General features: G+C 39.7%; 1 protein-coding gene across 2 annotated transcripts in view; it reads right to left on the bottom strand.

Annotated features, from left to right (window-relative positions):
• The window catches only part of LOC133141914 (uncharacterized), a 44,978-nt gene that overhangs the window by 3,542 nt on the left and 17,901 nt on the right, over window positions 1–23,535 (bottom strand). Inside the window, exons 10-18 of one of the 2 annotated variants that reach the window (XM_061262742.1) lie at window positions 23,098–23,211; window positions 21,724–21,822; window positions 16,440–16,523; window positions 11,192–11,284; window positions 9,483–9,566; window positions 9,062–9,154; window positions 6,190–6,846; window positions 2,656–2,679; window positions 1,323–1,346 (exon numbers count right to left, since the gene is read on the bottom strand). In XM_061262742.1, coding sequence (XP_061118726.1) covers window positions 6,737–6,846; window positions 9,062–9,154; window positions 9,483–9,566; window positions 11,192–11,284; window positions 16,440–16,523; window positions 21,724–21,822; window positions 23,098–23,211 — 677 coding nt within the window. In that variant the 3' untranslated portion in view covers window positions 1,323–1,346; window positions 2,656–2,679; window positions 6,190–6,736. Of the gene's footprint in view, window positions 1–1,322; window positions 1,347–2,655; window positions 2,680–6,189; window positions 6,847–9,061; window positions 9,155–9,482; window positions 9,567–11,191; window positions 11,285–13,685; window positions 14,801–16,439; window positions 16,524–21,723; window positions 21,823–23,097; window positions 23,212–23,535 lie in introns of those variants that run through there. The other variant, XM_061262743.1, reaches the window with a different exon arrangement.

Below are 23,535 nucleotides of genomic sequence, written 5' to 3'. Positions count from 1 at the left end.
GCTGAAGGGTTCTGAGCATGGAGACTAACGGCTCCAATGGCATTTACACTTGGACACGGTTTACAAAACGTGCCTTTATTGTACGTTGCTCTGCATACCAGCATCTGCCAAATGACTGTAATGTAATGTGGCGTGCCTAGAGCGGTTCTCTGGGCACGGTCAGGATACCTGCCTTCAGTTCAGCAGAACCGTCTGGGTGGGAGGGCTGAATGACGTAGATATTCACCGATTGGTTTTACTTTTTTTTTTACTTTTGTGACCCGTCTGGTCTCGTACATCCAGTTTGTTACATACAAAGGACGCCGTCATGATCACTGTAGTTTTAGGTACTTCCTCGTCATGGTTTTAGCAGCACAAACAGATGGAAACTGTTGTGGAAGTCTGGAGTCTGGGCTGGTGTGGAATGGTGAGTGCGGCCATGGTAACTGTTGGGCCCGACAGTGGAAAAGATGCTGTTGATTGGAGTCATAGCAGGACTTATTTGGTTTTGTTTTCATGTGAAACATAGAATGACCTTTCTGTGTGTCAATCACAGATTTATTTGGGATTAAATGGAAACATTCCCTCAGTAATTCTGCTGTGTGTGCAGTATACAGGGGGCTCCAAAATTACTGGCACCCTTGATAAAAATGCACAAGAAATGCTGTAAACTAAGAAGTAATAGTTATTGACATAAGCTTTATTTTAAGGTTTAATACTTTGTGTAGACACCCCAGGCAAAGATGACAGCCATGAATCTTTTTCTGTAATTTGTGATAAGGTTAGAGAACACATTTAGAGGGATGTTTCCATGACCATTCCTCCATGCAGAACTCTTCAGAATCATTGATGTCCTTGGGATGCCCCCCTCTTCAGTTCAGACCACAGGGTTTTCATGGGATTTAAGTCTGGAGACTGAGATGGCCATTGCAGAACATGGTTGTTGTTTTTACTTAAACATTCCTGTGTGGATTTTGATGTATGTTTCGAGTCATTGCTCTGTTGAACAATCTATCTACAGTACGACCAAGTCTCAGTCCGAAGACTTTCCAGCTAGTTGAGTAAAATGAATTACAGTAATTGCTTCTAGGTTGATTTTGCAGGATGCTTGGGATCATTGTCCTTCTTGAGAAATGCAGTCAGCTAAACTCTGTCCCATTCTAAGAATACTAGAGGACCTAAAATGACCTACACAACCGTATGGAACAAAAACACTTTCTGTGTAGCATGCTTTGCTAATTCATCTTGCATTTTGAGGACTGCAGTTATGCTCCCTTGTGGTCAGACTGAGAAAATATCTCCTGTCCGTGTGCTGTACTCTGCACGGGGGGAACAAAACATACCTTCTTTTCAGCTTCCTGTGGCATCTACAAAGTGAAACAATATTGAAATAAAACATTATATACCACTTCCTGTTATGAATGAAAATATTCACATGTAAAAAAAAATGTCACATGTGAACAGCACATGTGATTTTGCTTTTTTCCACATGGGAATGAAAAGTTTTTTACATATGACTGACTTTTTAAAATGTGAACTACAATTTTCACATGAAAACAAAAAAACAAAAAGTGTGGCTTAAAAAACAAAGGTTACCTTTTCTTGCTTTCAATTTATACTGTAAGTGTGATAATCTTTACTCTTGAAATGTTGGGTCCTCACATGGTTTTTTGGAAAAATGGGGCCAGATTTATGCACATGCAGCTCAAAACTGACCTGGTGAGGGAATATTGGTGCGGTCGCAGTCTGCATGTAACTAATGTCCTATTTGCAGAGGCTACAGCTCATTACGCAATCAGCAAATGGGACTGCCTACAAATCACATTTTGTGAATGAGGCAGATCTTAAACGGCTCAGTCAAAGCCACATCCACAAGCTCCGCTTCCCCCTCCTCATTTAACATCATTCAAATCCACTCCCCACCCTCCAGAAATGTCCCCTGAAAGATCAGTTTTACTCGTGTACATGGTACAACATACTGCAGAAGCTAGTGCTAGTGCTAAATTCTGTTTAAGCTCGTCTTTAAGAGATCTTTTGGCACATTAACACATTTTCTCTTAGTTAGAATATTTCTCAGGTAGGAACATGTACGAGTGGTCCTGACCTGTCGTAAGAGTCATGAACATGAGAGCCTTGCAGTGCATGTCAGTGCAGCTCACCTGGCACACAGCCATTTTCTAACTAAGCGTTGGAGATCAAATATGAATTAAGATTCAGCAACTGCATTTCTTATTTCTCTCCTCAAATGTTTCCAGAAAGTATTTTTGTGGACCGTTTAGAGAAAAGAGAAAGTTTTTCAATGGTCCACCATATTATTATATTTTGCCAAAAATGAATGAACCGCAGTCTACCAAATCAGATAACAGTAATGCCACGTTCTTGTAAATCCCATTGGCCAGCACCCGTGATCATGTTAAAGTCTGTCCTGTTCTAAAAATACGAGATGAGCTTGAAGCTAAAATGACCTACACAGCTGTGTGGAACAATAACAACTGGTCTGTGTACCATATGTCCCAGTATGTTTTACAAATTCTACTTCTTCGATGTGTTTCTACACTAGAAACTCCAAGTTGCCATCTTGAGGACTGCAGTAATGGCCCCATGTGGACAGACTGACTCACAGATAAATACCTCCTGTCTGTGTGCTGTTCTCTGCTCAGGCGGGGAGAGACTTACCAACTCTTCATCTTCCTCTGACGTCTACAAAGAGAAACAATATTGAAATGATACATGATTAACATCACTTAAACGGTTGAACTTCATGTTGCAAATGTACATGTGAACTTTATGGAAGAGTTTGAATATTGGAAAATTCATAGACATGTACACTTTGATGCAAGTCAGTGTCCCAGGATTTTTTTCCCTTCTTTCATAAGACACTGTAAATTGCTTTAAATGTGCAGTTCAGTCGGTTGCTTGCAGTATTTTTCCCACTGCTGATGATCTACATTTGTGAGAACAATCCCAACACTTCATCTACTTAAAACCATATGTTGGATTTTGGGGTTTTTGGTCAAAATACTAAATACCCCTAAGCTGCCAGCGATTCAATTCCCTGTCCGTACCCCTCTCTACTGCCCCCTGTCTGTACCCCTCTCTGCTGCCCCCTGTCTGTACCCATCTCTAATGCCCTCTGTCTGTACCCCTCTCTACTGCCCCCTGTCTGTACCTCTCTGCTGCACCCTGTCTGTACCCGTCTCTACTGCCCTCTGTCTGTACCCCTCTCTACTGCCCCCTGTCTGTACACCTCTCTACTGCCCCCTGTCTGTACCCCCTCTCTACTGCCCCCTGTCTGTACCCCTCTCTACTGCCCCCTGTCGGTACCCCTCTCTACTGCCTCCTGTCTGTACCCCTCTCTACTGCCCCCTGTCTGTACCCCTCTACTGCCCCTGTCTGTATCCCTCTCTCCTGCCCCCTGTCTGTACCCCTCTACTGCAATAACTAGGCTTATGTCACGTTTCAGGTCTGTCTCGCCATGTTTTATGTTGATTTATGTTTATTTATGTTGTCTTAGTCACGTAGTGTCTTATCATGTATTATGTTGTCTAGGTTCGTCATGTTGTTTAGTTATGTTTCGTTACGATTTATTTTCTTGTCATGTTTAGTTATGTCTCGTTACGATTTATTTTCTTGTCATGTCTAGTTATGTTTTCGTACGATTTTATTACCTGGTTATGTTGAGTGATTATCGTCTTAGTTTTCGCGTTGTGTCATGTTTTGATTTATGTTTATTGTTACGTTAACTGGTCACGGTTTATGCATACACTTTTACATGTTTTTCCGCAAACGTTGCGTTCCGCCTTTTCTCTCTCTCTCCTTCTGTCATTCACTTCCTAATTGTTTCTATTTGTCTATTTACTAAAACTACTAACGCTAGATCAGGATTGGGTAGAGACTAACAAACTAATCATGTGTTCATGTTACCTTACGTTTCTCGTGCATGTCATTTACTAATTTACTAATGCTAGGGCAGGATAGGTTTATTACTAACGATTACTAATCTCCTTGTTAAACTTGTCATCCATCGCACCTGTTTTCCATTTCCTTGCTACGCTCTAACTAATTGTCTACACCTGTCTACACCTGCATTTATAGCCCAGTCGCGCAACTGTTCACTGCGAAATTGTCTGCCTCTGTTTACCACGCAACTCTTGAGCATTTACCACTATTGATTACACGTTACGATCCAAGCCTGTTTACCGACCATTGTTTATTGATTTCTGTTTTGTGACTATCGTTTGTTTTTTGACTACGTCCTCGCCTACCGTTTTTGTACTTTTGCTTCGCTGATTGTTTCATGGTTTCGACTCCCGCTTCGCCCACGACTACGCCTCTGCCTGCCGTCCGTCTGTTCATCTGCCCCGCTGACAGCTCTCCTGCTACCGGACCTCCCTGCACGTCTACCGACTACGAGTTTGCCTCTTCCCTGCTTTTTGTTTGTTTACTTTTTGTTTGGCTGGATCTACGTGTATGGACTTTGCTTGTGTTGACTACTCTCCTGGGATTCGTCCCGAATAAAGCCCTGAGGGGTCTTTATATTACTATTGTTTCTGAGTCGTGCATTTTTGGGTCCAACCCCCACGCACCCGTCTCAGCTTAGCTCATTTGTAAGAAATATGAATCAAAGGGGATGCCTAAATAATAGTTCCTTAAAGAATTACACCAGCAAACATAATGGTTTATACTATTCAAGATTTACACACACAACAAAATTTGCTTAAAGGATTAATGTAGGCTAAAACATAAATGGCAAATGGCAAATGGTAGGCATTTATAAAACTGCTTAAAAAGAATAAATTGTGCTTGTGACAGATAACCAGCAAAAATGTAAGGGAGGGGTGAGTGCTCGGCCGCGGCTTCAGGAGATAAGGCAGAACACCCTCCCATCATTGGGTGCTCTCAGGTGCTTGTTATGATAGAAAAGAATGAGGAGGAAGCGCACCCAAGGTCGGTTCCTCCTTAACCAGCCCAAGGAGGAAAGACAGAGGATAAATGTAAGCTTTGTAGTTACTGTAGCAGTGTGTTAATTGCAAAACAAATGTTATATGACTTAAGGAGCAGATGTGGGCCCAGGAGTACAACGTGTGATGGAAAAGTACTGAAACACTGTATGAAGATGATTGGCTTTCACCGTAATGTATGCATGCGATAACTTAGGATGTGTAACGGTATAAGAATAGACACCCTGTCTGCTAAAATCTAGAGTGTTTTCTCACATTGGTGTGAGGCATTCTCCGTGCTTTGTTATAGGGTTAATAAAGTTCATATTATTGAAACTCTCCTTGCTGTGAAAGAACTGGGTTCTTTTAAACGGGAAAGGTTGCTTGCAAGACGTCCCTCCTTGGAATTTCCCCCACAGGGCGGGGGATTGAACCGGCAACCCTCCGACTGCCAGACGACTGCTCTTACTGCCTGAGCCATGTCGCACCCAAGAGCTCAACGTTTTATAGTGGAAGCTTATTAGCCTTATTAAAAGTTTGTTTTATTTAATTTGCTGACCGCTCTATAAATGACCCTGGTTCAAGCCTGTACTTGAGTACAGTAAAATCATTAGGACACACTTGCAGTCTGCAGCTGTAGCCGGTATTCATACACGTCATCAATTAAATAATTAAGACCAGAAGTTGGCACAAAATCCTGAAACGGAAAGGCGCTTGCTGTGCACCCCTGGCCTACAGAGCCACCGGACTGTCCATCATTTTGTGGAACTTTAACACATAGCCTACTCACAATTGTCTTATTCTAAATCAGCAAACAGAATTTGGTAGGGTACACAACTCTTCACACACCCCTTTGTAATTTTCTTGTTCTTTCCTGACACTGCATGAGTTTAGGAACGCTCTGTCGACACAAGTTAGTCTTGGGAGAAATTGTAACACTCCGCACGCTGCATAGTGTCATTAACGACATTGTTTGGGTTATTATGATACAAACTGCAGTGGTGCTGATTTGTGACCTGGTCACTACGGTTTTGGGGTGCAGTCATGAGTAGGTTGGTAGTTTCCCTTCTGATCCATCATACGATGATGGTTACACAGTGACTTTCGTTGTTGTTCGGGAAACGTACCCCTGGTCAGTCAGAAACTTCATTGCTCTTTGCTCAGAGCTACAAGCATGAATAGCTGATGGCGGTTACAGAACAGTTACATGAGGAGATTGTACAGTCATATTAAAAAAGAGAAACACTCCATCCCTCTAATCACAACACACCTGATCTTGCTGAGATGATGTTGAACATCGGAGTCGTTTTTTGCAGCTCTGGAAAAGCTGACTCAGCTGTTCTGTTATTCTAAGTGAAAACCAAATGACAATATTACAACCAACAGTGAAAGGAATTTAGAGAACAAGACACAATTAATACTAATTTGGCTTTTACATAATTTTATTTAATTGTATACATCTAGGCTTAAAAATAAACAAAGAACAGTCCACAGAGACATTGTTACAATTTTGAAACATGACACTTTTATACTATCATAGTATATTCTGAAATACTGGAATAACAAAAAAGGTAAAAAGAATATGCTTAAAAGGATTGAAAACAGATAAACATGTCATCATCTTGGCAAATTAATTTATGACAGCTAGTTTCAACTTACTTCTTATCCTGCATACCTGTATTCCAGAAAGTAACAGAGGTCATCATTTAGCAAATTGTAACAATATTGCATCAACACATGCATAATGTTCTTTTCAATTTGAAGGAATTGATGAGTATCATGGATATTTGAAATGTACCAAATCTTATTAATGTTTCCTAGGGATACTTACAGAAGGCATACACCTGTAAACCAAGCCAAAAGGCCAAAAAGAAAGATTCAAGAGGCAAGACGATCACTCGAAGATCCACAGTTTGCGCCCCCTTTTCTGAAAGTATATATTTACAAAAACCTTACAGAGGATCCCACAGTTCAGCCTTGTGATTTCCAGAGTACAGTAAGTACAATACATTTCTCTGAGACAGTCACATTCAAAATGAGCATTTAATACCTGAACTAGTAGAACCCAAATCCCTCTGTAACCCAACATTATCCCACATCGAAGCTGCCTCTCTGCAATCAAAACCTGGATGAAACAACCTGGATGTTTTCTCCCCCTCAACCCGAGACTGTACCCTTATAATCATCCTGGTTCTGACCCTCTTGACTGCAACATTGTGCCAAGACCTCATTTTTCCATCTGCTAAATATTTCCAAGCTTCCCTGAACCCCAGGCCCTTCTACTGAAACACTAATTAATTAATTAATTAATTAATTAATTCACTCATTCATTCATACATTCATTCATTAATTTACTCATTCATCCATTCATTTATTCACAGTCAGCTGGACGATTGCAAAGCTCCTCTGTCTGGCATCAGCTCCAAATCCCTCCACAAAGTGCAAACTGTCAAAGATTCTGCTACACGTCTCCTCCCTAATACCACGTACTGGAATCACATCGACCCCATTCTCTGTGACATTCATTGGCTCCCTATAGAACAACGGATCTACAATAAAACAAAATCCTCCTGTTGACTTTCCGACACAATCTCAGCCCACGCTGCCTCTGGACTCTTCTATCCCTACCATCCTCCCTGCTCCATCAGGTCCTCCACTGCAGGTCCCCCCCCCCGCCCCCACACACACACTTCCACACAACCATGCCTATCACTCTCTTCCTGATGTTTTTCATCCTTCACTGTATTCTGCTGCTGTATTGTCTTACTGTTCTGTATGTATTGTCTGCATTGTATTTTCTTGTTTTAAATGTTATATAAACACACTCACCGAGCATTAGGAACATTTTTACTTTATTACACCTACATATTCAAGTGATTATCTAATCAGCCAATTGTCTGGCAGCAGTGCAATGCATACAATCATGTAGATACGGGTCAGGAGCTTCAGTTAATATTCACATCAACCATCAGAATGAAGAAAAAATTTGATCCAAGTGGCCTGGACTGTGGAATGATTATTGGTGCCAGACAGGGTGGTTTAAGTATTTCAGAAACTGCTGATCTCCTGGGATTTTCACACACACTAGTCCCTAGAGTTTGCTAAGAATGGTGAGTAGCAGTTCTGCAGACAGTAATGCCTTGTTAATGAGTGATGTCAGAGGAGAATGGCCAGACTTGTCAAAGCTGACAGCAAGGTGACAGTTACACAAATAAGCACACATTACAACAGTGGTATGCAGAAGAGCATCTCTGAACACACAACGCATCATAACTCTAAGTGGATAGGCTACAGCAGGAGAAGTCTTAAAAATAAGTATAATAAATAGCTAATGAAGTTCTGTAATAAATATACACATTCACTGAGCTCTTTATTCAAAAATGTTTTTGATTTATTGGTCTTCTGCTGCTGTAGCCTATCCACTTAAGAGCTTTGGTTACTTGTGGTGACATGGCTCAGGGAGTAAGAGCAGTCGTCTGGCAGTCGGAGGGTTGCCGGTTTGATTCCCCGCCCGGGCTGTGTCGAAGTGTCCCTGAGCAAGACACTTAACCCCCAAATGCTCCTGACGAGCTGGTCAGTGCCTTGCATGGCAGCCAATTGCCATCTGTGTGTGAGTGTGTGTATGAATGGGTGAATGGAGAAGCATGAATTGTACAGTGCTTTGGATACAGGCGCTATATAAATGCCAACCATTTACCAACCATTTTGTGTTACTGTCAGGTTCCACCAGTCTGGTCCTTCTCCTCTGACTTCCCTCATTAAGGTGTTTTTGCTCGCAGAACTGCTGTTCACTGGATATTTTTGAGTTTCTGAGATACTCAAACCACCAACAATTATTCCACGGTCAATGCCACTTGGATCACATATCTTCCCCATTCTGACAATTGGTCTGTAAAACAGCTGAACCTCTTGACCATGCCTGCATGCTTTTATGCCTTTAGTTGTTGCCACATGATTGGCTAATTAAATATTTGCATTAACAAGATGGTGTAAAGGTCTAACTAATAAAGTGATCACTGAGTTTATATATATATATATATAGTAAAGTTTCTTTGGGTTGGGAAAAGTGGGAATAGTGCTAAATACAACATAAATTAGGCAGTGCGATATTCTCATTGAGAAAATGTTTTTATTGTCCTCACCTGCGTTCAGAAACACTTCTGTTGCTAGAGCAACTGAATTAAGGACACTTAGGACAGCAGAACCAAACACGTACACTAGGATATGAGCTACATCTGAAAAACAATGAGGGCAGTTTTAGTAAGTCAGTAAGTTTCCTGTCAGATGAAGGTAAATATACCTGAATTGCTTGATTTTCAGAGAAAAAACCCCATTATTTCTACTTGCATGAAAATAGTTCATTACAGACATTGATTATTAAATGTAGATGTAATTTGTCATTTTCCAGTTTTTTTCTCTTCTTTTTCTGGTCCTACAAATATATTTATTTTTGATGTAATATTTCTTAATGTAAGCAAAAAAATATGAATGAAAACCAGTTCATGGTCTTCTAAAGCACAGTAACTGATGATAAAATGCATGGATGTGATGATGATACTGTACCAGGTAGATTAGTCCTGTGATCAAAATGCAATACTGCAAGCAGGATGCAGAGGAACGCCATGAAACACACCAGTGCAGGACGGTCTGCAGTAACACACATGTCACTTCATTAATATTGTGCACAAAATATTTTATCTTTGACAAAAGCATTAGCAAGCGTTACCATACAAGATATCAAAGCACTAATTTACTTACTTCTCCCAGGGCTGCACGTGTGGGTTGTTAATGTCAAATATTTTAATAACTGCAGTTTGTAATGATTAATAAGGTAATAATGTAAGTAGTGTGCCAAGTCTTCAGCAATATATAAATCCTGTGTTAGTGACGGCTTGATGGATGGGCCCCATGGTCTGGTATCTGTTAAGGCTCTGTTCTAGTGCATGGGTGGGCCCCATGGTCTGGTATCTGTTAAGGCTCTGTTCTAGTGCATGGATGGGTCCCATGGTCTGGTATCTGTTAAAGCTCTGTTCTAGTGCATGGATGGGCCCCATGGTCTGGTATCTGTTAAGGCTCTGTTCTAGTGCACGGATGGGCCCCATGGTCTGGTATCTGTTCAGGCTCTGTTCTAGGGCATGGATGGGCCCCATGGTCTGGTATCTGTTAAGGCTCTGTTCTAGTGCATGGATGGGCCCCATGGTCTGGTATCTGTTAAGGCTCTGTTCTAGTGCACGGATGGGCCCCATGGTGTGGTATCTGTTAAGGCTCTGTTCTAGTGCACGGATGGGCCCCATGGTCTGGTATCTGTTCAGGCTCTGTTCTAGGGCATGGATGGGCCCCATGGTGTGGTATCTGTTAAGGCTCTGTTCTAGTGCATGGATGGGCCCCATGGTCTGGTATCTGTTAAAGCTCTGTTCTAGTGCATGGATGGGCCCCATGGTCTGGTATCTGTTAAGGCTCTGTTCTAGTGCATGGATGGGCCCCATGGTGTGGGACTGAATCTCGATTGTGCCAGTAGTCCAACAAGATCATATATAATTGGCAGAAAAACTATCCAAATATTATGGTGGGTTCAGTCAGCCAAGATCTAATCCCTGATCTCTAGTGACTAAAGCTGCACATGAAGGGACTTGCTCTGACTCATGTCTGTGCAGCTTGGCTTGTGGGTTGTGGTGTGAACAGAAGCTGTGGGTGACATTGTATGCTTCAGAATGTTCATGTACATTTTCTTGCATTGGCTCTGGAGGTGTAACATAATTAAAATGCTTAATAATAAATTAATTTGAAAATATCTTCCCAAGTACTTCTCCCAGTCCTGTACACATACCACCCTTCATGCAAAAAATGATGTCATTTTCAGCCATGTTCAGCACAACACATTATAGCTGACTAAGCTTAAACAATCAATAGGAGAAAAAATATAGATTGTAGGTTTATCCAATTAATCATTTTCTCAGTGTGCTTTGGGAAAAGAAGCAGCTGATGACATCACATTCTCACGCTTGTGTACACACTCTGCCATTGGCTCTGGCTCTGTCACATGATCATGTAATGTAATGTAATTGTAAATGAAAATGTGTTAATATGATGTGATTTCCCATGTCTTTCTCCCTGTCCTATAAACATATGCCCATTATGCAAAGGAATACATTATGCAATGTTCACCAAATCTTAAGCTATGCACAACACATCAGAGCTGAGTAAGCTTCACCACCCAAGAGGAGTACAAATAATGACATTCATATTCATGTCGACAACAAAGAATTACATACCTTTATTCTTTTCTAAAAAGATGTGCAGAAATAGAGTGTAGAGAGTACTCCTAATAGTGTACTTAAGCACTTCAACGACTTTCTCAATTAAATCTGAAAGAAATGAGATGCCATTAAGTCATAAAAATACAATGTTATATTTATTGCATTTAGTACATTTCTATGGCCTTAAATGATGGTCTAAACACATTCCATAAGGAACATTTTGCTGCAGTTTACATACAGCTGTGGATTGGTGTTATGAGAGTTCTCAGGTCATTATCATTTATATTTACAACCCTTAGTTGTGTATGTTTGTATAATTGTACAAATAGTCAAAAAGTTCACTACATACTGCGGTTTGGCTTCATGGTTATTTTAGTGGTGCAGCAGAAAAAAATGAAATTTGGTCCAATATTGCTCTCTATTCTTCATGAATGCCATGGGGTAAAAGGCACATCTGGGTGATGCCAGTGACATGCCCGATTTCAGGTGAACAAAACCAACTTGAATGATATTGAAGACTCGATCTCTGGCTTCTCATTTGAATTTTAGAGGCTGATGAAGCTGGGCTGAACAAGCAACATCCGGCTCTTCGCAAATATTACTTTGTCAGTGAGTTTTGAGTTCAGCACAATTATTGGGTTCACAGCACATAATAGAGTTAAAGTCCTGTTCTGAAAGCTTGCTGTTGAAGTACCGCACTCTGATGCATTGATGAGTCCCACACGCTCGAATCAAATCTGGCCAGTGTGGACTGTGGCTCCTTGGGGCCCAGGGTACAGCAAGGTACAGCAGGATTTAGCTAAGATCCGTTCCAATCTTTTAAAATTATTGCCTTTTCTTGCTTGATTGGAGGGAGGAATCCCCAAAGTGACCTGGATACAAGATGGCTGCCACAAGTAGAAGCGTTCCATTCCAAGGCTTCATTCAGACTCATTTTAACACGTTCCCTTCCCTAGCTCTCTCCCTGAAGTGAGCTATTTGATAACCTTAGCAGGAGGCATGGAAAATGAGGAGGCGAGGGAGGGTAATTGCTCCCTCCCCTTTTCATGAGCCAAACACCCCTCCATCTGGCTGCCATATTTCATCCGGAGATGTGAGGAAATCCCCCCTTGAATCAAGGGAAGGGAACGTCAGGAACAAAGCATGAAACTCCCAGTACAAAGGCAGCTCAAATCAAGCGCCAAGCAGTGATATTCCCCAAAATGCATTGCAATGCTCCCTGCTAAAAATGTATCCTCCTTTCCTCCACAACCACTCCATCTCCTCTGTGCCCTGGGAGGCCATCTTTGTGTCCTCCCTCCCTCCAATATGCTCACTAACCTCATAAAACACAATTTACCCTTTGAGACCTTCTTTTTCACTGTTCTTAATCAGAGATTAAACAGGTTTATCTAATAGATATGGAGATCCTCATTGTCTTCACAAGAGCTGTCCCTATCAGATATCATATTGTTTCATATTGTTTTCCATTATATGAGAAAAAAGAAAGTAAAAAAATATTTTCACATGATTTATCTCCAAAGTCAAAAGAGCCAGTTCAGGTATTTCATCCTACATGACTAGAATAAGTTGTTGGGGCAACCACATCATAGATTCCTATATAGAAATATCAGCAGAGTACTTGGTGGAAATATGACCATAGAACTGAAAGGGTCAAATAAAACTTATTTTGATGACAATGCAACCAATTAAACAAGCAATAAATAACTATATAAAACATCCATTCATCCATTATTTTAACCCGCTTATCCTGAACGGGGTCGCAGGGGGGCTGGAGCCTATCCCAGCATACATTGGGTGAAAGGCAGGAATACACCCTGGACAGGTCGCCAGTCCATCGCAGGGCACACACACCATTCACTTACAGACTCATACCTACAGGCAATTTAGACTCTCCAATCAGCCTATCCTGCATGTCTTGCATGTCTTTGGACTGTGGGAGGAAACCCACGCAGACACGGGGAGAACATGCAAACTCCACACAGAGAGAGGCCCCGGCCGACCGGGATTCGAACCCAGGATCTCCTTGCTGTGAGGCGGCAGTGCTACCCACTGCATCATCCGTGCCACCCCAACAATAATAAATAATTGAAATAAATGAACAATATAAATTACATTATTATTAAAACAAAAATAAATAGGTATTAATATAATAACTACTCATTTTATTTTTGCCCTTAACCAAATGATCACAAGCTACTGAAGCAGGTGTCAAATTGCCTGTACAATGGTTATAGTCCAATAGCTGTAACTTTAAATATAGTAGCAGAACATATATATAGTAAAGTTTGTATTTTATTGTACAAACGATAAAAACTATATATATTTATTTGATATATCTGAGAGTCGCAAGTCTCTCCTGCATAATAAAACAACTGATTTATCCTATGTTCAGTTATTCAATAGAGATTACAGGGATAATTATATTAATAATTATATTATATATCCCACTCAACAAAAATATTATAAAATATACAGATATTAAGTGTTTTGATAGGCTTTTTGTTAGTTAGAAAGTAGTTTCACATAACTTTTGCACAACAACCTTCATGAATACAACAAAGGAAGTTTTTTTATTACAAAGTTTACATTTATGAATGAAAAATTTTTGCCAGCATCAATATCATATTTATTATAAAAAAATATTTGTCTTCTTTTCCTGGGTTATTGAAAAAACCAAACACCACATTTCCCCAAAATAAAGTCAATTCTTTAAAGATAAGACCAATGACAAAGTTCTTGCCAGAATTTCTTGGTATGAGAACAATGCCAAAATAGGTGTAAAACTGTTTATGGGTATTTAATACAAAAAGAGCAGTTTGTGTTTATGCCTCTTTTAATTTTCTGCTTGTAGTGTTTGGCGGGGTAGAATTAATTAATACATTTAATTAAATTAATTAAAATTAAAATTAATAAATTAATAAAGACACCTCCTTAACATTATTCATGACTATGTATTTCTGAGAAAGCATCCAGACTTTCTTCCAATACATATCACTCACAGACCGATTCCAATATGCGGTGACATATGGAATTGAAACATATCTTTGAAAAAGGTCACATGGTCAATTGTATGGATTCAACATTCTAATTATAAAATCAAAAGAGCCCTGTCACGGCGGGAGGGACAGAGGAAACAGAAGCAGGCACAGGGGTGTGGAAAATGGCAGGAAAACAGGCAAAGTTAAAAAACCACAGCTTCCACACAGTCCACACACGCAAAAGTACAAAGGCTGATCCAAAAGAAGAGTCCAAAAAGCAGGCAGGGGTCGTAAACAGGAATCCAGACAAACTAAACAAGACAGAACAAGGGGGCTAGAACAAGGGGGGAATAAATACAAGGGCTCGGGATTAAAAAAAGATGAACTAGCAAGGTGCAACTGAAAAGGACATGAGACGGGTGCGTGGGGGTTGGACCCAAAATGCACGACTCAGAAACAATGGTTAAATAAAGTCCCGTTAGGGCTTTATTCGGGACGAATCCCAGGAGCGTAGTCAAAACAAGCAAAGTCCATACACGAAGATCCAGCCAAACAAATAACAAACAAACAAAAAAGCACGGTGCCGAGGGAAGAGGCAAGCTCGTAGTCGGTAGACGTGCAGGGAGGTCCGGTAGCAGGAGAGCTGTCAGCGGGGCAGATGGACAGGCGGACGGCAGGCAGAGGCGTAGTCGTGGGCGAAGCGGGAGTCGAAACCATGAAACAATCAGCGAAGCAAAAGTACAAAACGGTAGGCGAGGACGTGGTCAAAAACAAACAGTGGTCAACAAAACAGAAATCAATAGACAATGGTCGGTAACAGGCTTGGATCGTAACGTGTAATCAAACAGTAAATAATGCTCAAGAGTTGCGTAGTAGAACTAGAGGCAGACAATTTCGCAGTGAACAGTAGCGCGACTGGGATATAAATGCAGATGTAGACAGGTGTAGACAATTAGTTAGAGCTTAGCAAGGAAATGGAAAACAGGTGCGATGGATGACAAGTTTAACAAGGTGATTAGTAATCGTTAGTAATAAACCTATCCTGCCCTAGCATTAGTAAATTAGTAAATTACATGCACGAGAAACGTAAGGTAACATGAACACATGATTAGTTTGTTAGTTTCTACCCAATCCTGATCTAGCGTTAGTAGTTAATAGACAAATGGAAACAATTAGGGAGTGAATGACAGAAAGAGAGAGAGAGAAAAGGCGGAACGCAAGGTTTGCGGAAAGACATGTAAAAGTGTATGTTTAAACAGTAGCCAGTCTACGTAACAATAAACATAAATCAAAACATAACACAAAACGAAACTAAGATGATAACCACTCAACATAACAAGGTAATATAATCGTAATGAAACATAACTAGACATGACGAGAAAATAAATCGTAACAAGAAATAAACTAAACAACATGACGAACCTAGACTAACATAATACATGATAAGACAATACAAGACTAAGACAAAATGAATAAACATAAAACATGGCGAGACAGACCTGAAACGTGACAGGACAGGTACAAATACACAGGGGAATGACACAAACTAGGCGGGGCATGGGAGTGAGGGTGGTCTAACAAATAAACATCAGGTGAGACACATGAAAGGGTAATAGCACAATAATGAGGGGGAAACAAAAACGCGGACTGGATTCACAAAGACACAGGTAATACAAACGGCTAGGGAGTAGACATTTGCACAGAATCAGGAGATGTAGAAATATGTCGAGACAGGTGTGAATACCTCGCTGAAACTAAGCAAGTAATCAGTGATCGAATAGGGAGGCGGAGTTACAAAACAGATGCGTTAGTAAGTTAGTTTTGTGATTTATATTACAAATACCCAAAACTAGTGAATGTCAGTTTGTTAGTTGGATGAACATATTAGTGTGTTCGTATAATTAGTATGTTAGTTGTTCTATGTTAGTTGGGAGTAGTATATTAGTGCTATCTACAAACATGAAATGGAGAGAAAGCAGGAAGTAAGGAATGCAAGATTGGAAGGAAGGTTGAACCACGGAACTACCGTAAACACCCAAATAGTGGGGCACGCAGACAGGGGAGTGACTGGGCTAGTAAACATTCAGACTCAGACATCACAGGGGAAGACGAGTGCAAACTGACTAATGAATATAAACAGAACACCAGACATGAATATGAAAAATAATAAATTACAAAAATAACGATAATAAACAATGATAAACTAACAGACAGAATTCAGGAACAAAACAAGCCCTTTATCAATCTCAATATAGCTCCATAATATAGCAAGTTATACTTACATTCATATCTTTTTTTGGACAAATCTGATTTCCAATAATCCAGCAATTTGTACAAACCAGGTCGAATAAACCAAAGTATAAACACTGAAAAAGAGAAAGGTAGACAGTAAAGATGTTTGTTATAAACTGATGCTGGTTAATCCCTTTAATATACACATTTATATACACTCAGTGACCAATTTATTAGGTAGAACTGCACACCATCTTATTAATGCAAATATCTAATCAGCCAATCATGTGGCAGCAACTTAATGCATAAAAGCAGGTAAAGAGGTTCAGGTGATGAGGAAGAAATGTGGTCTAAGTGACTTGGATGATTATTGGTGCCAGACAGGGTGGATTGAGTATCTCAGAAACTGCTGATCTCCTGGGATTTTCACACACAACAGTCTCCAGAGTTTCCAGAGAATGCCGGGCAAAAATGCCTTGTTAATGAGAGAGGAGAATGGCAAGCCGACAGGGCGGCAACAGTAACCCAAATAAGCACACATTACAACAGTGGTGTGCAGAAGAGCATCTCTGAACACACCACGCATCATAACTCTAAGTGGATAGGCTACAGTAGCAGAAGAAGAAGTTTTAAAAAATCAAGTAAAACCAATTAAAGTGGTCACTGAGTGTACAATGTTGTTATATATTATTATTATTATTATTATTATTATTATTATTACTATTATTATGATTATTATTAAGATATTATAACGAGATTACATTTAAGTAATATAGTAATAGCCTACAGTACACCTTAATATTCATTAGTATTTCTCATGAAAGATCACAAAAATTCCCCTCTGTGGTTATCAACACAATAATTAAAAACAATATATTTACAATATATAACAATATATCTACCCATATATTTGTAATAGAGGAACTCAAAAGAAACAGCCCTGTTTTCATGTAGTTATTTATCACAAATATAAGCCAATTAATAAGGTTGTGGACCCAGTCCTGTCTGCACCAGAAAGTTTCTTCTATGAAACTCAATAAACTGGGACATTCTCTGTTATGAAGTGAACAATGCTGCTTCACTGTCTGACTGATAGACTGACATTATGTGATCATTGGAATTGCACATGTTCCTGCAGAGATATGGCATAAAACTACTCAGGATCTTCGTACTGGTCATCTTTGTCATCTTCAGAGACACCCTTCTCTACAGGTTGATCACTCATTAAGGGCTGCCATTAACTGTACAGCATTATTGAATCACCCTTATGGAATAAAACCAAGTTTTGTTTGATACTTGATCGCAGGGGCGTTGTAGTGGGGGGAATCAGAGCTGATTCCCGGGGCCCCAGCATGGAGAGGGGTCCTGAAAAGGCCTAGATTTATTTTGTTTTTTTACCTGTAATTTTAAAATTGTAAGTAATTGGACCAACTAAATTGATATTGGCCGCGTTTCCCGAACGCGTTAAGAACGTTCTTAAGCTAAGAAAGTTCTTAAGGACCTTCTTAGGCCTCCCGAAAGAAGCAAACGCGTTTCCCGAAACACCTTCTTAGCCTAAGATGATCTTTCATAAGAAGGCTTTGTAAGAAGGGTCCGGAGCGTTTTTAAGAGCCTTCTTATCTCTTAAGAACGTTCTTTATCGGGAAACCCGGCCATTGTCTGAATACATAGGTTGAGAGGCTTTCTTACTGAGGCCGCTCTCCTCCCCTCAAAAGTCACAAATGGTTTAGATTTGCTGATTCAAATCTGACAGTTTGGGGGGGGAGGGGGCTGGTTGTCAGAGGTAACTGTAGGGCTGAGGGGGGGTGGTCAGAGGGTTGTTCAGTAAATAGATTGTAGTCACTGACTACAGTACGTGATTTGCTCACTGATTCAGTTCACTCTACTTGTAGTTAGTATCATTCGTCGCTCTATGTGAGAACTCTTCAAAAAGCATCTTACCTCATACCTTTTGCATTTTTCCTTATAGTTCGTTTTCTGGCATATGCAACTGATAATGTATTACATATTAAAACTTGTAGGGTTTGCAAGTTCTGATCATTCTGTGGTATAAGTGTGGTTTTGGTTTTTACATATTTTAAATATCAAACGGTAAAGTTACCGGTAATGAGGGCCATCCTCTTTTTTAATACTGGAAGACTTCTCTCCAGTTGAATGTCGGTGTTCAGTCACCTATGCGGGGAGCCCTTATATGTTTAGCTTTCAGGACAGCACCTGAGATTCATTCATTCATTATTTCATTCATGGCATTTGGCAGACACTCTTTTCCATTTCATACAAAGTTTTCAGAGATCGGATAACTGCAGAAAGTATTTGAAAACATTTTTATTATGTCCTTTTGGGTGCAATAAGCAATTGGGGGTTGGGGAGGCTGCTTTTGAGCTAAAGGGAGAGGAGAAAGGCTACAGATGAGCCTTGTAGCTTTAGAAGCCTTCTCCCATAAAAATATATATATATCAGGATATTGACAAGGAAGATATAGCTCATGAGGCAGTTTAGGCATAAATTGACACTCCCAAAATGGGGTGTTAGAAGTGTGCCACCATCCTCAACTTTGGATATGTTGATGATTGACCTTTCATGACAGAAATTGCTCAATGGCTGAGGTGCTTTGCAAGTCATTTTCATGACCGCTCGTTGTTCTACTATATTCTATAATGTTTGTGATAAAAAATTAATTATATTGTTTTTGGAGTTGAAAATGCATTCAATAAAATACAAAAATAAACATTGTGATTACATTCTGACTACTTAATAGACAATTAAATGCATTTACTTTCCTTATGTATTGGGGCTTTTCGGGGGAAAAAATATGGGACAAAATCATTTATGAATGAAAAAGTGAAAGGTTAAACTTGAAAAAAATGAATTGGAGAAAGTCAAATAGAAGTAAAAAAAAAATATATAAATGAATGAAGTGCTATTTCATGTGTACCATAGAGGGTTAAACTTCCTGCATAGGAGTTTACCCCACCTGGGGGGCCACAGAGTCCGCAGGTATATTTAGTCAGGCCGTGAGAACAAGGTGACTCATTTATGTAGCCAATCATACTACAGGATTCATAAGTGCCACCACTGTTCCCTAGTTTGGCACAGTCCCCTAGTTCTGTGCCCCCTCCTCATCTGCAACTAGAGTGACACATTGGGCAGTAGTATCCATCTGGGAGTCTGAAAGGATACACGGATCAGTGCTGTGACTTGTCTACTTTGATGTCCAAAACTCATTTAAGATATAAAAATAAGTTTTCTTTTTCAGAGAAACTACATGAAAAAACAAACATATCCTTCAGGACTTAAATTACATGAAAAACGACTGAGAGTATTAGTATTAGGAACTATTACATTACATGGCAATATGTCTTAAAATAGTTAAAAATGAAATAAAAACTTACATCTCATCATTGGGCAGTTATATGGGTCTTTCTATCAACATATGAGACTAGACCTGTACCAGGACTATTAAAATGTACCCTTTTTATTTAATGGTACATACACTATGTTGCAAAATCCTGAGTCATACTGGACAACCTAAAAACATTTATAACGTTCTTTTCATGCATATTTAAGAGTTCAAGGTGAAGGTTAAATATTTCTGTAGGTAGCCAAATTGCAAAGCGTCATCTGATTAAAGTTATACCTTTTTTTGTATAAGTGATTCATTTTTTGTCAAACCGGATAACAATTACGTCATAACCCCCTTTGGGGGTTACTGTCGGTATCTTGCTCAGGGACACACCCAGGCACCCAGAACTGACAACCCTCCGACCAAATTTATAAATTTATATCCATAAGTAACAAGAGAATGGAACACATTCATAGCCTTTTGTAAATACAATTATTATATTATTTAGTGTTCACATTTTAAAGGAAATTCTGTTCTAGATGGTCCTGTCCTGCAAAGAGTAGCCAGGGTCAGGGTTCGAGAAGGCGGACCATTAGCTAGGGAGGAGTGTCTTGCAAAAAAGAGAACCTATAACCAGCCACAGAGTAAGAAGTGCAGTGCTCCACCTTCTTAAATGACTTCAGACGTGAGGGAAGAGCGTTCATGCTCATGAGGCTGATTTGTGGAAGGCTTACCATGAACTGGACACACTATGTGCCCTGCAACACGAACAGACACATTTTGACTCATAACGTTTATTTATAATTCATTTCTAATTGAAGAGGGAAGTTTAAGTAGTTTCAGTCGTCTGCTGTAGTTGTGTTGCCTTTTCCACCTGGATGTATTCACTTGTTCTGAAACTTCAAGAATCATTTTGGAAGAAGCCCATTTACTTAAAAGGTACAATAGGTCATTTCAGACTTCTAACGGCCAAGAGAGGAATTGCAGCAACAAACACACCACAACACTGTTTATCCCTCCCCCTTCTCTGTGAACACACTGTGATGTTGAAATGCTGTTGGTTGTGTCAATTAGAACCAATTCTCAACCAATGACCTTGACTTATTGTACAGCTATACAATGTTGCCGGCCCATCAACTGCATATTTTGAGGGAGAGGGTGAGTCAACATGTCAGTGAGCCTTTTTCAATGATAGGAAGGGATTTACAATGGTCTTGTAACAATGTTTTAAAACAAAAATCTTACCTATTTTACCTTTAAAAGTCGATCTACTTAAGTTTGTGTAGCCTACGTTACATTGCTGCAAATTTTGAAAGGATATTGGCACCCATTGGTTTTCATTCATTTCTTTACTCACACAGTTGATTTGGTAACCCAATAAGAAATATGTCCATATTAATAAGTTACACAATCGTAACATTTTAAAGCCTGGATTAACAAGACATGAAGATACAGGATGGAGCTTTTAACCAGCTGATGACCGCTTTGCTAACCTCACTCCATCACAGCAGAATGTTTCTCTGCCATGGAGAAAAAGACAGTTTTATAGGACATTTTTAATAACAGGCTTTATTATCCAAAATACCGGTATGTGAATAGTAAGTGGTAATGGTAAATGGTTGGCATTTATATAGCGCCTTTATCCAAAGCGCTGTACAATTGATGCTTCCCATTCACCCATTCATACACACACTCACACACCAACGGCGATTGGCTGCCATGCAAGGTGCTGACCAGCTCGCCAGGAGCATTTGGGGGTTAGGTGTCTTGCTCAGGGACACTTCGACACAGCCTGGGCGGGGGATCGAACCGGCAACCCACCTACTGCCAGACGACTGCTCTTACTGCCTGAGCCATAGTACATTATCCAGCCTGTTCTGTAGTTTTCTTTAATGACCTTGGTATGCACTTTTTGTACGTCGCTTTGGATAAAAGTGTCTGCTAAATAAAATGTAATGTAATGTCATTGTTTTATGTGAAGGGCAACTTACCTGCTGTAAAACCAAGTGTACTTCCCGAGAAAATCAGAAAGAAAATTTCCAGTTGAATGGCGTAGTATAGGAAATTATACACTGAAGTCAACATTATCCCTGTAAGTACAGAAAAGGACAGTGTTTGAGACTTTTGGCTACTAATGCATGTGTACACACATCTCAGTCTTGCCTTTCTGCTGCAGAAACTAAAGCCTTTAGGATCAGATGTGCATTTGGACCTGCGGTATAAGAACACCAGTAAAGGTGTTATGAACATGAGAAACAGATGGATATTACTGAGAAACACAAGATCCCACTAATAATCAGGAAGAGAAAAATCCACCATCACAACTAGATTACTTACTATTCTTTTGTCACTTTAATTAACTGAGAAGCAAAATGAAAAAACAAAAGAACAAAAACATGCAAACACATAGGCACTATGCTACAGAACTGAATTCAGCAAAAAACTAACAAATAACAAATACCATTTTTTGCATAACCATTCTATTATCATACCACCTTCACCTTACCTATCCTATCTACCTATGCAAAAGCAAGTCAGTTGTATCGCTTATGCAGTGTAATATTAAGTAAGTAGACTTATAAAGATACATAATAGCGTGATACATTACCCTCACCATTACTGCATCTGTAATGTTGGCCTGCAGACCTGACATGTATCTTACCGTACAATTCTCTAACCATAAAAACACAGAATACACACAGAGGCAAATATTTTAGCTCTACTGCAGGGGCCAAACCTGGTTCTGGGGACCCCAATGGTTTTACCTTTAATACAACAACCACTTTAGACCCAAGCAACCAGGCGAGGCAGCCTGTAGTGTAGTGGTTAAGGTACATGGCTGGGACCAGTAAGGTTGGTGGTTCAATCCCTGGTGTAACCACGATAAGATCTGCATAGCTGTTGGACTCTTGAGCAAGGCCATTAACCAAACATTGCTCCAGGGGGATTGTCCCTTGCATAGTCTAATCAACTGTAACTAATCAATTGCTCTAATTGATGAACTAAATGCTGAGTTACAGCAAATACTAGAAGACCCTGAAGCTCTCCAGGACCAGGGTTGACCACCCCAACTCTACAGTAAGAAGACTGTTCAAAAATAGAGTTCCTTCAGACATTCTTCCTGTAATATGTATTTATGCATGATATGCATGCGTGTTGACATTTCAGTGAAACAGTGACACTTTGATTTATGAACGGAAGATAGGCTGCACATAAGATATTTATTGACCTATAATTATTCAAGGTAAGTTCTGCACTATTACATAATACTACAATATATCCCACTGGACATTTGTAGCCAAACACTGATGGTACATGCAACACATATAAGATGTATTTTACTATATTATAAAACATAGTCTTACCTGATGAAAAAACTGCTGAAAAATCGAACAATGCCACAAGTACAAACATGAATTCGGAAAATAGTTTTCTTTCTGCATCTTGGGCATGGTATGTCAAAACGGAATGGAGAAGAACTGATTTGAAAAGAAATGAGATAATTAAATTAAGCACAGTACACTGAAGGATCATTTCATGAAAAATGTTTTTAAATAAGTACAGTACCGCCACATTTTGGAAAAAATGCATAAAGAAGAAGTTTTAAAACATTTATCTGTGCCCTTTATTCAGGGTTTCTTGGAGCCATTTTAGTCTGTAAAAACATAACTAACAAACAATTATCGAACTGCCCATGAGCAATGACATTATGTGACCATTGGTCATTTGAAATAAAGTATAGAAAAGAAAAAAGAAAAAATGGCTTTCTTTACATTCATTTTCATTTTACATACAAAAATAAA

Source organism: Conger conger, chromosome 12 (genome assembly GCF_963514075.1).
Source record: "Conger conger chromosome 12, fConCon1.1, whole genome shotgun sequence".
NCBI classification, from domain to species: domain Eukaryota; kingdom Metazoa; phylum Chordata; class Actinopteri; order Anguilliformes; family Congridae; genus Conger; species Conger conger.
Note: the sequence above shows the minus strand (reverse complement) of the source record. Positions and strands in the feature narration are given on the sequence as shown.